At 39.7% G+C, this 16,408-nt stretch overlaps 1 protein-coding gene across 1 annotated transcript in view; it reads left to right on the top strand.

Moving 5' to 3' along the window:
- The window catches only part of LOC118426856 (probable phospholipid-transporting ATPase IF), a gene marked incomplete in the record, with an annotated part of 86,611 nt that overhangs the window by 49,360 nt on the left and 20,843 nt on the right, over nucleotides 1–16,408 (top strand). Inside the window, 12 exon segments of the mRNA XM_035836414.1 lie at nucleotides 618–674; nucleotides 1,163–1,315; nucleotides 4,883–5,064; nucleotides 5,880–5,972; nucleotides 6,367–6,440; nucleotides 7,857–7,960; nucleotides 11,181–11,294; nucleotides 11,784–11,906; nucleotides 12,330–12,478; nucleotides 13,469–13,522; nucleotides 14,719–14,872; nucleotides 16,007–16,171. Coding sequence (XP_035692307.1) covers nucleotides 618–674; nucleotides 1,163–1,315; nucleotides 4,883–5,064; nucleotides 5,880–5,972; nucleotides 6,367–6,440; nucleotides 7,857–7,960; nucleotides 11,181–11,294; nucleotides 11,784–11,906; nucleotides 12,330–12,478; nucleotides 13,469–13,522; nucleotides 14,719–14,872; nucleotides 16,007–16,171 — 1,422 coding nt within the window.

Genomic DNA, 16,408 nt, shown 5'->3' with positions numbered 1-16,408 from the left:
CCATGGATGGACATGACTGAAATGATTGATCAAATTTTTATGCGATACAATCCCTAAATGGGGAGGTCTGGACAGTTTATGGGGAATCGTTGCGCCATTAAAAATCTATTTCTGCCATCGACTCTGGTCTTAATGCTGGTTAACTACATCAAGGTCAAAGTCAATGATGCAATGGGAAATAAATGAAACAATACAGTTGGTGCTGTGTGTACGTAATGAACATGGAAGTTTAGAGTGATTTTTTGTTGAATGTTAACAATTGCTCTCGGAATATATAAAAACTTTAAACTCCTTATTGAATAATTCAGTGACCCAAGGAAAAAAGACTACACTGGAACATTCATTTTCAACTTACAGAGAGATATTATATTTATAGCACTTTAATTGTATTGTTTTCTTTTACTGTGGTTAGAACCAATTCCCTGTCAATCATTCCAGCAAGTGTTTATTAATGGGGATTATCAATCCACAGCTCTCTTCTTAAATAAAATATTATTAAACAAAACCCATGATGGTTTAGGTAACAATATAGCTTTATAACCAATATGAATAGAGATTTAATGTGATTTGCCACACAGCCTTGCTATATATGTTATTATTGTGCTTGTTTCTTACAGAAGAATAACTTGAAAGCTCAAGCCAACACCTCCGATCTCAATGAAGAATTGGGTCAGGTAAGGACGTTTTGTACTTCAAGTCAACACAAATCTTTGCTTAGATTGTTGTTTTTACCTCTGTGATTGGAGGTATTTTTTTCCTGGTTGTCTGTTTGTTTGTCTGTTTGTTTGTTTGCTCGTCTGTGTTCCCACATTATTTGTTGTCCATATGCTAGTCTTATTCACCAGAGAGTGACAGAAAGTGAAGTTCAGAGTTGCCAGAATTAGACAGACAAATAAAAGTAATTTACCAACCTTGTGATAACAGACATTCTGGTTAAAGGGGCCAATGAAAGGGCATATATTTTAACTTTTTTTTCTTAAATTTTTATCAGAGGTAACTGTATTAAGGTACATTGTATGATTTGATCCTTTCTTTCTACTGTGTAACTCCATTGTCTCTAGAGATAGGAGGATGCTTGCAACTGTGCAAGGCCAACTGAGGGACTGTGTACCTTTAGATGATTATCGTGTAGTGACATTTGATACTTTCTTCCTCTCCTCAGATCGAGTACGTTTTCACTGACAAGACGGGAACGCTGACAGAGAATGAGATGTGTTTCCGGCAGTGTTCCATCGGCGGGGCTCAGTTCGAGGAATACCACGGAAACCTGGTGCACATGAGCTCCCGAGTGCCAGTGTCGACAGCAAATATGGAGGTCAGAGGCCAATCTCTTGTAATTTGCATAAAAGAGAAGTAGATGTTTGACATGTCATAGATTTTAGCTGAGTGCCGGTGTCTACAGCAAATTTTTAACATGGAGGTCAGGGGTCAACATGTCAATCACTTGTAATTTACATAAAATGGAGCTAGATGCTTGACCTGTCATAGATTTAAGCTGATCAAGATTGATCCATATATCTATCAATCACCAATAGGGACTATTACATAAGAGCATCTTCTCATTTCTCAATCACTAATAATTTGCATAAAAGTTTGTGTTAAAAGTTCGACCTATCATAGATTTCAGCGATTCAAAATTAATCCATAGATGTACCAGTCAACAACAGGGTGTATCATATTAAAGCGTCTTCATGTAAGGTTGATGGATAATTTTGTGACACATACAGATCAAGATGTCAATCACTCATAATTTGCATAAAAGGGAGCTAGATGTTTGACCTGTCATAGATTTCAGCTGATCAAAATTGAGCCAAAGATCTATGAATCAGTAACCAATAAGGAATACCATATTCAAGTATCATCATATAAGGTTGATTATACACAGTGACCAATCACAGATCTTACCTTATCGAAGTTGATCTACCAGTCACAAATATGTAGTGTTTATCATTTTCATATATATTATATAGAATAATGGGGGACTTTTTGGCACATACAGGAAGACTGTTCAAGATTTCAATTACTCATATTTGCATGAAATAGGGTTAGAGGTTTGACATTTCATAGATAAGAAGCTTATAGGGGAATCAAAGTGTAGTCCACTCCCTACTAATACAGAGCATTGAAAATCAACTTTTAACTCTTCAGATACTCTGTTTCTAAACATTCAACTACTAGTACTCTTGTTTGCACACAAAAACATGTAACCTGTCAACCAGCTAACCAACCAACCAACCAATCCCAGTGAAAACACCTCGGGAAGGGTACCTATCCAGCTGTTAGATTTGGTGACTTGGTCAGAATGCCAGCATTTAAATGGAAATCTATCTCTGACAGAATGGCATGAAAGGTTTATAAGTTCAACCATCATCCACATGAATATTTCACCAAAACCTTCTTTTAACTGGGTTCCTTACAAACTTCTCTTTTTTTTTTTGGTATTCAGTACAAGCACACATGGTGCATGTAAGGTTAAGATTACTCCCTGCAGGAGGCACTTTCACACTGCTACTGCTAACTGCATCACTCAAACCTAGGACTGTGTACCTCCGACCTACATGGCAACCTTCCAAGTTTAAGATGTGAAAAACGGACTGTATTTCTAATGCCTTGCGTTGCACTTATTCTGTACATCACTTAATATCCACGGTACTTGTCCAAAGTGTTCACTCTGAGCGATTACGTTTGAAAATTATCCTGCCAGTTGTTAATAACGTTTTAACATTTATTGCGTCTCCAGCCAAGAGTGACAGACAGCGTCTGCTAACACTCTCAGAGATTACACAAAATCAGTATTCATCGCCCCTTTTCACAGCTAAATCTGTTGGCATACGTTCAAAAAACAGTCGGTACTTAAAGGCTTAACCCATCTGAGATTTTCAGTCGTGCAGCAGCTGAATACTTGATGTTGGCTTAGGGACAAACTGGAATAGTGCCAAATGTAACATCTTCAAGTCAATGATGATATATTTATCATAATTACAAGGATCCTTTTAAAAAAAAAAAAAAAAAAAGAACTGTTATTACCTTTGCCAAAAGGCTATATTTTGAGTGTGTTTGTCTGTCTGTATGTCTGTCTATCTCTGTGTGTGTCAACAACATAACTCAAGAAGTCTTGGATGGATCCTGATGATATTTGGTACATGTAGGTGGGTAAGGGGAAGGAAAACAAAGGGTCAGATTGATAATCGGCCTCCTGGCAGCTTGCTAAGGTACTGCAGTGGAACATCCATGTTAGATATCTTGTTACTTTATATATTATGGAATACTTGATGATCTCAGTCGGTTATTATGGCCTTGTTAACCTTAAGGTTTTTAAGATTTTGTATTTTTTTCAACCTATCTAGTCAAGTAGGGAAAGAAAATACCAATAGCAATGGATAGGCATTTTTTACAATCCAAGTCTGTACATCTATTTCCATTTGGGGCTATTACGTTATAGATGAGAATTAACAGTCATAAAAGTGTGAATTTACTATATGGGTCTGGAAAGTAGGGATAAGTCTAGAGTACTTCCAATTGGAATACAAATTGCCTGTAATTTTGATGACGCATCATAAATTTGATTGCTGTCCTGCATTTAGATGCACTTAAGTGTCGACTGTTCACATATTGGAGCAATAAAAGGTGCCTAATTCCATGAATTAAGGGCATTTTACAGCAAGTGTTTTTTTAAGGCAGTAAGACAGTGTTTTGTATTGCATGCTTTCTGCGTATCCATTCCTTAAGGTCTTTAAGTCATGAATGCTGCAAGGAGATTAATCTTTGTCAGAAACAATGCAACCTTTGACGGCAGACTTCAACCCCTTACCCTAACCGTTAACTAACATTTACAGCTCCATCGTTCCTGTCCATTCTATCCACACATATTCAACTAGATTATCCTATTCCTTTAGTTTTAAACTACCTAAGCTCAAAACAAACTCAAAAAAGCGAACTTTTCTCTACCGTGCCATCAGTCTATGGAATGTCCTACCGTCACACATCAAATCCCTGCCCAACATTTCACGATTTAAAAAGGCAATCTACCATCATGTATTCTCAAGTTGATAGTTTTTTATGATTGTGAATGTTTTTTATCTTTATGTATATATATACATGTATGTTTGCGTTGTATATGTTCGAACCCTGGTAGACTAGCCCTACGGGATAAAGGGTATCTGAATAAAGGAATCAAGTGGGTGAGTGAGTGAAAGGAATAACTGCTTTGCATCCCTTCCATTCCTACTGGCAAAAACGTCAGCACTGCGAATGTGTGGCAACTGTTCTTCATGTGGATTGGGAATCACATTGACACAGACAGACAAGTCTAACACATTATAAATTTAGATACCTCTCTAGCTCCCTTTGGGTAAAGTCAAAATTGGCAGTCTGAGATCATTTTTTTTCTCACAACATCTGCTTAGACCTTATACAAAAGTTAAACATACATGTAGTCTTCAGTAGAAGAAATAATGGTGACCATAACTCTGTGTCTCAATGCCACTCCCAATATCTACTTGGAGATCTTAGAATTTTGTACTTCACCTCTATTGCCCAGGCTTCAGCAGACGAGTTCCTGATGTCCATTGCACTATGTCTCACTTTCCATGCATTCAGCAACAATGATCTTTCCTCACAATATCTTCTCTGAGATTATAAAAAGTTCACACTGTAGTTCTTTACATCTCCAATCTTTTGCAGTGGTTTCATCGTCATGGTTTTCGTGGGGACCACTGCCCAACAAATTCACCAGGAATACGTTTTTCCTACAGCTGATGTACTACAGAATTTTTTCAACCACAAATTCAAAAAACTGTTTAAACCTCCTACTATCACCAAACCAAACTGCGGCCATGAAAGTAAATTAATTTGCTGTGACCTATTTTCCCCCATCCCACAGGCTTCAGTAGAAGAGTTCCTGGTAGCCATAGCGCTGTGCCACACTGTCCACGTGCACAGCAACAACAGCAGTGCAAACAGCACCCCGGTCAAGGCCAATGGCATGTCCTTGGATTCGGCTGCATCCTTCGAGTACCAGGCTTCCTCTCCTGATGAAAAGGCTCTAGTGGAAGCTGCAGACAGGTGAGATGGTCGTCCAACAGAAGTACAATTTTGAGATAATGCCTTTTTTCCTCCATGTACATGTATGTGGCACTGCACTCAAGTTAGTAACTTAACAGTGCCTCATATTTACACAGTACCCATTTTTACACCTGGGTTAAGTTTGAGAAAGGTCATGTAAAGTGCCTTTCCCAAGGGCACAACATTGGGGGCACTGCAAGTCTCATTTCATCAGGTTGGTGAATACTCAATATAGTAAGGTTCTTGAAACATAACCAAAGTAGTACTTACTGCCAATGTTTCAATGTCTATCAGACACCATCATCAGTGTAGAATGGCTGGATCTACATGCACTTCTCACTGCTACTTATAGCCAATGTAGGTGGCGCTGCAGCAGTGAGAATGTCGTCCCAAACATGACTCGGTTTGTATCCTCCTGTCTGATATAGGAAAAGGAAAGGAAAAGGAAAGTGATCTCGATCCAGTTTTAGCTCACTGAAGAGCTAGTCTTCCACTGGTCGTGACAGAGAGGACAGACGCTATGTACAGTATTTTCAGGTTCATTGTACCGGGAAAATTCCCCTAGCTCTTTTCGACAAGCACAATGAACAGTGGAGCACGGCTTAAGGTCCCGTCCTAAGGACTTCAGCCCTTTCCGGTAGCGTGCATGTCGGGTGAGCGACACAGCCGGAACCAAACTCACAGCTTCTAGATCCAGAGGCAGGGCCGCTAACCACTGGACTACGCGCGCTACCATATACACCGAAACATTGGAAGTGAGTGCTATTGGTTGTGTTTGAAGAACCTTACTATATTGAAACTTTTGTCGTTTGTAGATTTGGCATCACCTTCCTCGGACAGACAAGAGTAACGGAAGGCAAGTCAGCAGGTGACTTCTTGAAGATCAATGTCAGGGGAGAAGAAAAACAGTAAGACTTATTTTCTTCTTTTAAGAATATCTGTCACTGAATGGATCATAACTGCTCTTTTAGTAATACATCGTGTAGTTCACAGTTATGTAATGAATGCATGTTTCAACGATAGCAGTTTCATTGAAATACAGCTTTAAGTAACTGTTGTGTTTCTGAATTCTTCTTGCACTTTAATTTCATTACTTTAAATCTTGAAATTTCTGCTTCGGTTAATTCTACACTGACCTCTCAGCAAATTCATGACACTTTAACCATAAGAATGGTTTTTGTGATGTATTAACTACCATACTACATATTTTTTTTCCATCACAAACTTGACCACAGGAAAACCTCCTTTCCCCTTCGGCCATGCAAAAGTAAACAATATACATGTTTGTTGGTTTTGTTACAGATATGAGTTGCTTCATATCCTTGAATTTGACCCAACAAGGAAAAGAATGAGTGCCATTATCAAGTTACCAAACGGTATGTAAATTTATTTATGTACACTGTAGTTACATATTATAATAAATCTATATATACAGTATATTCAAGTGAATTCCACAGCGGTTAGATGTTGTTTTAGAACACAAATATAATATATAATAAATATATTTGCAGCCTAAAATCATTCTACCTCTTGTACTTTTCCAACTGCTCATGTAAATGATCTACTTTGAATTCTAATTGTGTCAAGAGCTACAATATGATAACAATGATTGCATTAAATGTAGTTTAAAAATAAGTTTACCAGCATCATGTGTTCTGAACTTACCATGTGAAAGTCAATCTTTTACCTGCTTCTGAGAAGAAGGCAAATGTAAAAGGTACCAGTCTTGTATTTCAAAGGTACAATGGTTTCTGCACACTTGGTCACAGCTTAAGCTATTGTTAGCACACAAATTAGAGCAGCAAATGTTGCTTTTTACTGTGCCAAATGCACATTCTAAGGCAAAGTCTTGTCAGGGATAGATTACTAGGTCACAGTGAGTCATACCACCCTCCTCAAGTGCTGGATGACTATCACTTCAATGTGACTCGCAATTCGCCATGCTCTGTCCCTGGTGCTGAATTAATTATCACTTCAATGTGAAACAATGTGCATTGCTCTTTCACTGTTGCTGATTGACTCACTTCAATGTGGCACACAATGTGCATTGCTCTTTTACTGGTGCTGAATTACTGTAACTATCCCTTCACTGTGACATGCAATATGCATTGACCTGACACTGTTGTACTTCAGTCCACTTTGCCTAAAATTTATCTATGTTTGCTCTTGCTATAACAAGTTGAAATTGAACCTTGAAGCTTATAGAATGTAGATTTCCAACTTTGACAAATGATAGAAATCCCACCCCACTAAACATTTAGCTACATGGGACAAGCACTTGTTTTTGCACAAGCACTTCTGTTGATATAGTTGTCATGTAGATTTTTGACATTGGTGACAATGGTGCCTTTGAATATCCAGGGTTCGAAATACACATACTTAACTTGCAATTTGCACATAATTTTTGAGATTTGCATGTAAAATTATTCTGAACTTGCAATCTTGCATGTTGAAAATACCTGGTCTATTGGAAAATTACTGAGGAATTAGATCCCCTACTCTTAGACAAAAAGACAAATGGACGTGTGTCTTTATCCTTCCTTGTTTTTGCCAGTAACTTTCTCCGGTAGCTTCACTAGATGTAATCAAAATTCACCGATTCAAGCTAGCGATACTCGTCGCCATCGCTGCCTAGTTGTATTTTGCATGTAAATTTTTCAAATTGCATGTAAAATTTTTGCCAACTTGCAATTTTGCATGTAGCAAAAAAAAGTATTTCGATCCCTGATATCTATACTTCATTGTTGAATTGAATGGTTTGAAACTGATTTGCAACCATGTCTCTACTATAGGAAACATCAGACTGTACACCAAAGGTGCGGAGTCTGCCCTGCTACCTCTGTGTTTAAGTGGAGAAAGGGACAAAACTTTGTACCATGTCAACCAGTTTGCTGAGGTAAGTAGTCTAGAAGCTCATGTTGGTATGGTAAAGTTGGAGGTCCTTCAGGCTCTTTTGGGCCGTAGGCTCAGTGGGTTGAGACTACGGCCATGTCGCGTTGATAATGCTCGTTTACCTTTATCAGTGGGGTAACCTATATCCGTTGCTATTAGAAATCGGTTTTTATGGCCTATGGATATCAAGTTGATGGACGGTCGGTAGTTGCAAACTACAATATTTTGAGCATATTACAACTTGAAAGCACTGTCCATCCAGTTGATATCCCTTAATAACGTGTTGGTCAACACATCGAACATAGGCTATCCAGCGGACAAAGGTGAACTAGCGTTATACCCGATCCCTTGATCTCGGAAGTGGTACATACTTCCTTCTCTGCTAAGAGGACTAGCCCCCTGCTGTATTGCTTGCAACTATGTGTGATCCTGGGTTTAGAAGCAGAGATGGGTGCATGAGCACCCGATGCATCTTCTGATCAAGGAAGTTAACCCCCTTGTCCCCTTATATGGACAAGCTTACGAGGGGCATTCAATAAGTAATGTCCCTGACCCATTTCCCATAGCAGGAGATTAATGAAACTTGGCACAGTTATTAGTCTTTCTCTTCATAGCAACCACCCAGAGTTTTGCATTTCTCCCATCATTTGATGTAGCTCTGGACACCGTTCTTGTAGGACATCCCAGGTTGGTCCTCCGACAGATGCCTCATCAATGGCAGAAGAGGGACGACCAGGTCTGGGAGCTGTTTCCACAGACTTCCGACTTTGTTTGAATTCAGGATGCCAGCGTTTTACAAGGCCATATGATGGGGCATCATCACCATAAGTTTTTTTTCATTTCATCAAAAGTCCCCTTTGGTGTGCGTCCTTTCAAATACAAAAACCGGATCACTGCGCGACACTCAACTTGCTCCATTTCACACCTGGTCCATTTCACACCTGACTCAGTTCAAACACCAGTAAATCAGTAACCACAATTAGTTCAGAGCTGTTTTTTGCAACATAAGCCATAGAGATATGATTCATTACACATGCAAAATTTCATCTAGATCAGACAACTGGAAGTGGGTCAGGGGCATTACTTATTGAATGCCCCTCGTATCTTAGGCTCAGTGGGTTGCTATCCACTGTGTCTTACTTACTTACTTAGGCCTGCTGCCCATCCTTGGGCATAGGCCACGAACTAGCTGCTTCCATCTCCGGCGGTCCTAGGCCATTTCTGCCAGCTGTCACCATGTGTAGCCAGACTCCCTCACATCCACCTCCAGGCTGCGTCTCCAGGTGTTTTTGACGACGCCTCAGGGGAGTCGTCAAGTGGTATATATTGCATTCAGTCTGCAAAAATTCTAGGAATTGCACAGGCATTTTTCCAAGAATGCTAGTACTTCACAGTATGCTGGGTATGCAAGTCTGTTCCAGATGTATCTCTGGTATGCAATGGTGGAATGTAGGTCATAGTCCGGGGATAGTACATTTCTGCTGGCTGTAGGTTTATGTTACAGGTGGGCTAGTATATTGTGCCAGGGATAGTGCGACAGGGAAGTTTCAGTCTGTTTCTGATTTGAGCTGTATTGTTGTACCCTCAATCGTCGTCATGGCAATAATACATTTTTATTGCCAGTCTTGTTAGGTCTAGGTTGGGCAATAAGGTTGGGCGAGGGGTCAGCACCCCCTCACCACAAAAACTGGAAACTGCTACAGATTATCATCCACTGTGTCTATGACATGATATTGCAAGCTAGGCAGAGCCCATCCCTCTCCTTCCACCACACTTTACCTCCCAGAGTGATGAGGAAAGTTGTGTAAGTGGCTTTACCAAGACAACGAGACAATATCTGAATGTAGAAACGTAGTCTAAACTATTTAAACAAGCACAGGAAGTTCAATTCATAACCACAACATCAACGATTTATGTGTCTATTCTGTCCCCTCCAAAAATATCTACTTGTAGCAACTGGCTGCAACAGTTGAGCCAAAAAATAGATGAACTCATCTCTCTGATTTATGCTAGTGTTGCACATGTACCATTGGGGTGTTGGGAAAAATGATGGGCGCCGACAGCCTGGGAAGGGAGCCAAGCCACCACATTTTGCCTCCCAATCCAATGTCAGGTACCGATTACCACTTGGGTATAGTGAGAAAAGTTGTGTAAAGTCCGTTTCCCAAGACGACAAGACAGTATCCAAACGTAGAAAAGCATTGAAAACTTTTCAAACAAGCACAACAAGTTCAATTCATCAACAAATTAATGTGCAGAATTTATTCTATCTTCTCTGAAAATATTTACCTGTGGCAACGCAACTGGCTGCAACAGTTGAGCCTAAAAATAATGAACTCATCTCCTAGATTTATGATCAAGTTTACACGTGTACCATTGGGGTGTTGGGAAAAATGATGGCTGCCGAAAGCCTCGGAAGGGCCCCTCCCTTTTCTTCCAACACATTTTAGTCCTAAAGTGAGGAAAGTTGTGTTAAGTGCCCTTCCCGAGACAACAAGACAGTATCCAGATGTAGGAAAACTTTCAAAACTTTTCAAACAAGCACAACAAGTTCAATTCATCAACAAATTAATGACATTGTGCATAATTTATTCTATCTTCTCTGAAAATATCTACCTGTGGCAACGCAACTGGCTGCAACAGTTGAGCCTAAAAAATGATGAACTCATCTCCTAGATTTATGATCAAGTTTACACATGTACCATTGGGGTGTTGGGAAAAATGATGGGTGCCGACAGGCTGGGAAGACAGCCAAGCCTGAGAGACATTTTGGGAGATGTTGAGTAATGGTGGTGTCTACATGTTGGTGCTGTAATTGGGCTGTTTCCTCGGGTTGAGTAATTGGGGTGAAAGCTCAAGAACTGTAGACTCCGTAAATCATTTCAACTACAGCAATGTTTTCATCAACAGTTAGTATTTGCCTCCATGAAAAATGGAGGTGTAGTTTTTGCCGTGTTTGTATGTCTATGTTTCCAGATATGTGTGGTCAGCATAACTTGATGGACTTATGATGATATTTGGTTTGTGGGAAGGGGTTGGGAAGACGAAGATCAGGGTTGATTTATGGGCCCCCTGGTATGTGACCTTGGTATTGCAGCAGAACTTCCATTTTTTGTATCTATTGACTTGGACATAATGGTGATAGCTAGAATGATAAGAATTTGACTGTTACTGCTTTAGAGAATGGGAAAGAAAGGTAATCTGTTTTGTTTTCTTTGCACTAGATTGGCCTGCGAACACTGGTGTACTGTATAAAGGAACTGAATGAAGAGCAATATGCAGACATCAAGAGCAAGATGACGGAGGCCAGGAATGCCCTGCAGGACAGGGAAGAAAAGGTAGGGGGCATCGATTCAAATTCATGATCATGCTGATGGAACATGTTGTTGATTGGCATGCTGTTCTGTATGGAATGTCTTTGTACTCTCAGTTAACTTAATACCTGTATAATTCTCCTGTATACTGTAAATTCTTTTCCCTTTCTGGTGCTTTTATTTCATGGTAGACTGAAACTAATGGAGGCTTTTGCATTTTTTTATCATTCCAAAAGTAACATAAGTAATCATATGGTTCAGACAAGTACAAAGAAACACCACGGATCCTGACTGAAATTAAACATTAGTGATACAAAAAGAATCAGTAATACCAAAGCAAGAAAGGAACATATTAATATAAACACTTTTTGTGAGTAAAAAGCAGTTGTTTAGCACAGTAGTAATACATTAGAAACACAGTGTTATGAATTACCAGTTGAAAAGTCAAGTCACAAAAACTGTAAGAATAAACCAATGCAAACATTCCTAATTGTACACTTTCCTTTGCACCAGGTGAATGCAGTGATTACCTACATAGAGAAAGACTTCCACCTGTTGGGAGCCACTGGGGTGGAGGATAAACTACAGGATGGAGTCAGTGATACTATCCAGGCACTCAGGCTAGCAGGGGTAAAGGTGAGAGGTCACAGTTCATAAGAAACATTTTATTACATTCCCTCGTTGGCTCCATTGTTTAATGTACATTGTATGTATGGGGGAAACAGTAAGTTGTGATATACTACTTGTACATGTTGTACCTGTAGTATATAGACATAGATAAGTGATATTCTACCAACAGACCCCAAAGAACCTACCACACCTTTGAAAAAAGAGTAGGGTCATGCCCTGGTGTGTGATGCAAACCATTCTGTCTGGATTAGGTGATTCACTTCAAATCACCCGAATGTAAGAGCTGGCGTATCCCTGTTTTGTAATCAGCTAAGTTAACGAAAAGGTATGTCAACCTGTAAGAGGCAGTATAACCCCGTCATGTGTAAGCACATTGACTGATTACGACTAAATACTGATTACTGAATCTATTCACTGTCTTGCCTGCAGGTTTGGGTCCTGACAGGAGATAAACAGGAGACAGCTGTGAACATCAGCCACTCCTGCACACACTTCCAGCGGGGCATGAGCGAGCTCTACCTGGTACAGCAGAAAACCATGCAGCAGTGTGCTGAAACCATCATGCAGCATCTCAAAAGGTGCGTTTCTTCTTCATCGTAGTTTTCGTCATCTTGAAACTTGGTAGTGTCCAAGCAGACCCAACGGTGCCTTAGAGATAGTATCAAAGCTGGCAAAGGAGAATAGGCGGCCAAAGGGAGATAGCCGGCTAAGGGAGTCAAACGGGCACCTGGTGCCGGTATATTAAGTCCCTGGCCAGCTTTGATACTATTTCTAAGGCACGTAGGGTCTGCTTGGAGACTAGAAAATTGGTAGTGTAGTGCCAAATCCGTGAATAGTGAGATGTATAACCTTCATCAAGGTGAGTAAGACAATCTTGAAATTCTCCAACTTTGACATATATGGCAACCAGTGATCCCTCTTACTATTTCTTTTTGTGATTGTGTATCTTGAGCCTATAAGGTGATTTCTCACTGTTTGTGTTGAACTCAATGCTGTGCAGTCAGTCTTTATTTCTGATATATTTTGTGATTCTCTATCTTCTGTGTGCTATTATAAAGTTGATTTTTATTCTTATTAACAATTAAATCCAGGGCTCTCTCAAGTGTCCTTCTGTCCATTGCTGGCATTATGGTGCCTAGGGTGGACACAGATTTGAATTAGAATTAATTCAAGGTTATGACAGTTTGATAAAGTTGTCAAAAGTGCCACAAAATTTTGATAAAGTCATGCAAAATTTACCCCTCAAAACTCAGTAAATCAACTGCAGGATGGATAAAAGATTAGTGCCCTCCAAGCAGAGGTTAGGTTTACTGTGGGTTTCTTTAAAGCATTTTTGATAGGCTTTCTATTTTGTCATGTTTTCTTTTTGCCTTCCTGAGGCAAAAAGAGAACCTGACAAAATAGAAATCTAACAGAGACATATAAAAAGATGTCAAAACCAGTCATAGTCTGATCTCTGCTTGGAGAGTAAAAAATTAAGAGCCTGAGAAAGCCCTGATGAAATCATTGCTTCTTTAACCGGCTGTCACAGCGACTTGTGTTTGTTATTCTCTTGTGTGCCATTTCAGCATCTCACAGTCCAGGTACCAACACAGTACAACAGTTACTGGGAATACAAGAAGGTGACTTCTCAATAATCCAGGACTTCTCACATTCTTCTTGAATATTCACGTTTAGGCAAAGGAAAAAAATGTTGTGTTTCCTGTTTCAGTCTTGACAAAAATTGGGTGGGTAGGTACGGATTATGATCTTCTTTTTTAACTTTTTCAAGGACTTTGGCCAAAACTCTGTTATACATTTTAACAAAGAAAAACTGAAAAGCATGAGGACACTTAATAACTTATCTTTTCAATGCCAAATTTTAATTTTGTACATCATGGTTACAAATCTTTGGATACATTTGTCCTTCATTAGATAGGACAAGCAGTTTTTTACTTGTATAGGAAGCAGACTTAATACGTTCGTAGTGACTCCACTGCCCACCCAAAAAAGGCTAGGGTAGGCAGGTTTTTCTATGGTTGGTCGGGAAACAGGAAACACAAATTTTTTCCTAGGACTTAAGGGTATAATCCTAACCAGTGGCATGCAGTTGACTTTAGAACTCACTAAGACATACATGTACTAATCATTCTATAGTAGGATGTGTCTAAGACTAACCCAACACTGTCTATCTCAGTGGATTGGTACATTTCAGAACACACCGATGCATGTGGTGTGACAGTTGTTAAGTTCACAGTTTTCCCACTTTCTTTTCTCCCACTTATTCATCACACCTGTAAATACTTCCCAGCACTTCTGTTGAGTACACTTTCTGTCCAATCCCAAAACAGATGCTTTCACTCTAGAATTTTGATGTACTAGACAGATCTACACATAAGTAACAGTTTAATTTTCAGGTTGTTTGTATTGTTTACATTCAAGAACCTTTAAATTTTTTCTAATACACCAAGTGGGTCTTTTTAGCCTTTTTTCACATTGTTCAAAATTTAATGTGAGTGACAAAAGAGAGTGACAAATTTTTGATTTTATGGATGACATCCATGCACAAAGTACTTGGCTAATCTTTAGCCTAGCAAAGGAAATCAATTGAATGTATTTTCTTTCACAGACAGTCAGACAAACAGAGTCCACAACAATGTGAACTTGTAAATTGTGCTTGTCAAATTGTAAAAATAATGATAATTGCAGAATCCACTTTTATTTTCACATTAAATTTATGATGTCAAGTACTAGGATATGAGTGTCATCCCTAACATCATGTTGGAACAGCCAAAAACCATATTCCTGTGTGGTGACTGCTTGTGTTTGTTCCAAACAGGATCCAGGAGGACCACGTGACGACACACGCCCTAGTGGTGGATGGTATGAGCCTGGCTCACATACTGACGGATCACAGGGACATGTTCATGGAGCTGTGTCAGAACTGCACGGCTGTGCTCTGCTGTAGGATGTCACCTCTGCAGAAAGCTGAGGTAACAAGACAAAAATGTCCTATGGGTTATTGTTAGATAGAATAGAATTATAGAAAGTTTACTGACGAATCACAGGGACATGTTCATGGAGCTGTGTCGGAACTGTACAGCCGTACTCTGCTGTAGGATGTCACCTCTGCAAAAGGCTGAGGTAAGTAATAGTAGTAGTAGTAGTAGTCATTTTGTAGTAGTAGTACATGTAGTTGTCCACTGTGTTTTGCTGCTGCAGTGGTCTGGACACTCTGAGCATGACAAAAGTTTGGAAAACATACTTGCAGTACATGCTGTAAGTTGCCACGTGTTGCCACATGTGACCGAATAGCATCCCTGGTCCATGGATGGACCAAAAAGCAAAAAGCTGACAGAGGTAACATGACAGAAAGTTTCAAAAATGTACTCTGGGTTATTGTTAAATAGAATAGAATTGAAACTTTACTGACAGATCACAGGGACATGTTCATGGAGCTGTGTCAGAACTGCACGGCTGTGCTCTGCTGTTGGATGTCACCTCTGCAGAAGGCTGAGGTAAGCCAAAAATTTGAAACATTACATAATCTGGTTATGCTGTTATGCCACTAGAAGTGATTAGACTAACAAACAAAACACTGCAAATTCTTCTCTGTTCCAATCCAGGTAGTGAAACTCATGAAAGCTTCTCCGGAGGACCCAGTCACTCTGGCTATTGGAGAGGGTTTTTTCTCCGATAGTAGCATGGAGTGAACATGGCAAACACTTCAGAAACAGGTCCTTTTTCTGTTACAATCCAGGTTGTGAAACTCATGAAGGCTTCTCCGGAGCACCCAGTCACTCTGGCTATTGGAGACGGGGCTAACGATTGCACTTATGGGGACCCAAATAAAACATTAAAACAAACAAAACACTTTAAGTTCCTTTTCTGTTACAATCCAGGTAGTGAAACTCGTGAAAGCTTCTCCGGAGCACCCAGTCACTCTGGCTATTGGAGAGTGTTTTTTTCTCTGTCTAAATCCAGGTAGTGAAACTCGTGAAAGCTTCTCCGGAGCACCCAGTCACTCTGGTTATTGGAGACCATTTTTTTCTCCAATAGTTGTATGAAGTGAACATGGCAAACAGTTCAGAAACAGGTTCTTTTTTCTCCTTCCCTTCTAAATCCAGGTAGTGAAACTCGTGAAAGCTTCTCCGGAGCACCCAGTCACTCTGGCTATTGGAGACGGGGCTAACGATTGCAGCATGATCCAGGAAGCTCATGTAGGAGTAGGCATCATGGGAAAGGAGGGACGTCAGGCGGTGCGCGCCAGTGACTTCGCCTTCGCCAGGTTTGTTTGTTTGTTTGTTTGTTTATTAGGAATCTCCATTAGTTGTAGACATCAGCTATTCTTCCTGGAGTCCTCTACATACAATCCAATAAAATACATTTACAACATATTACACATATAATGTCGATCAGTCAATTAGCATAAATCAATAACATCATTAAACATGTCGTATTATAATGCATTACACATATAAAGTCAATCAATCAATTAGCATAAATCAATAACATCATTATCATATTAT

The sequence above is a fragment of the Branchiostoma floridae genome, chromosome 12 (assembly GCF_000003815.2).
Source record: "Branchiostoma floridae strain S238N-H82 chromosome 12, Bfl_VNyyK, whole genome shotgun sequence".
In the NCBI taxonomy this organism is placed as follows: Eukaryota; Metazoa; Chordata; class Leptocardii; order Amphioxiformes; family Branchiostomatidae; genus Branchiostoma; species Branchiostoma floridae.
This window is presented reverse-complemented; position numbering and strand designations above follow the sequence as displayed.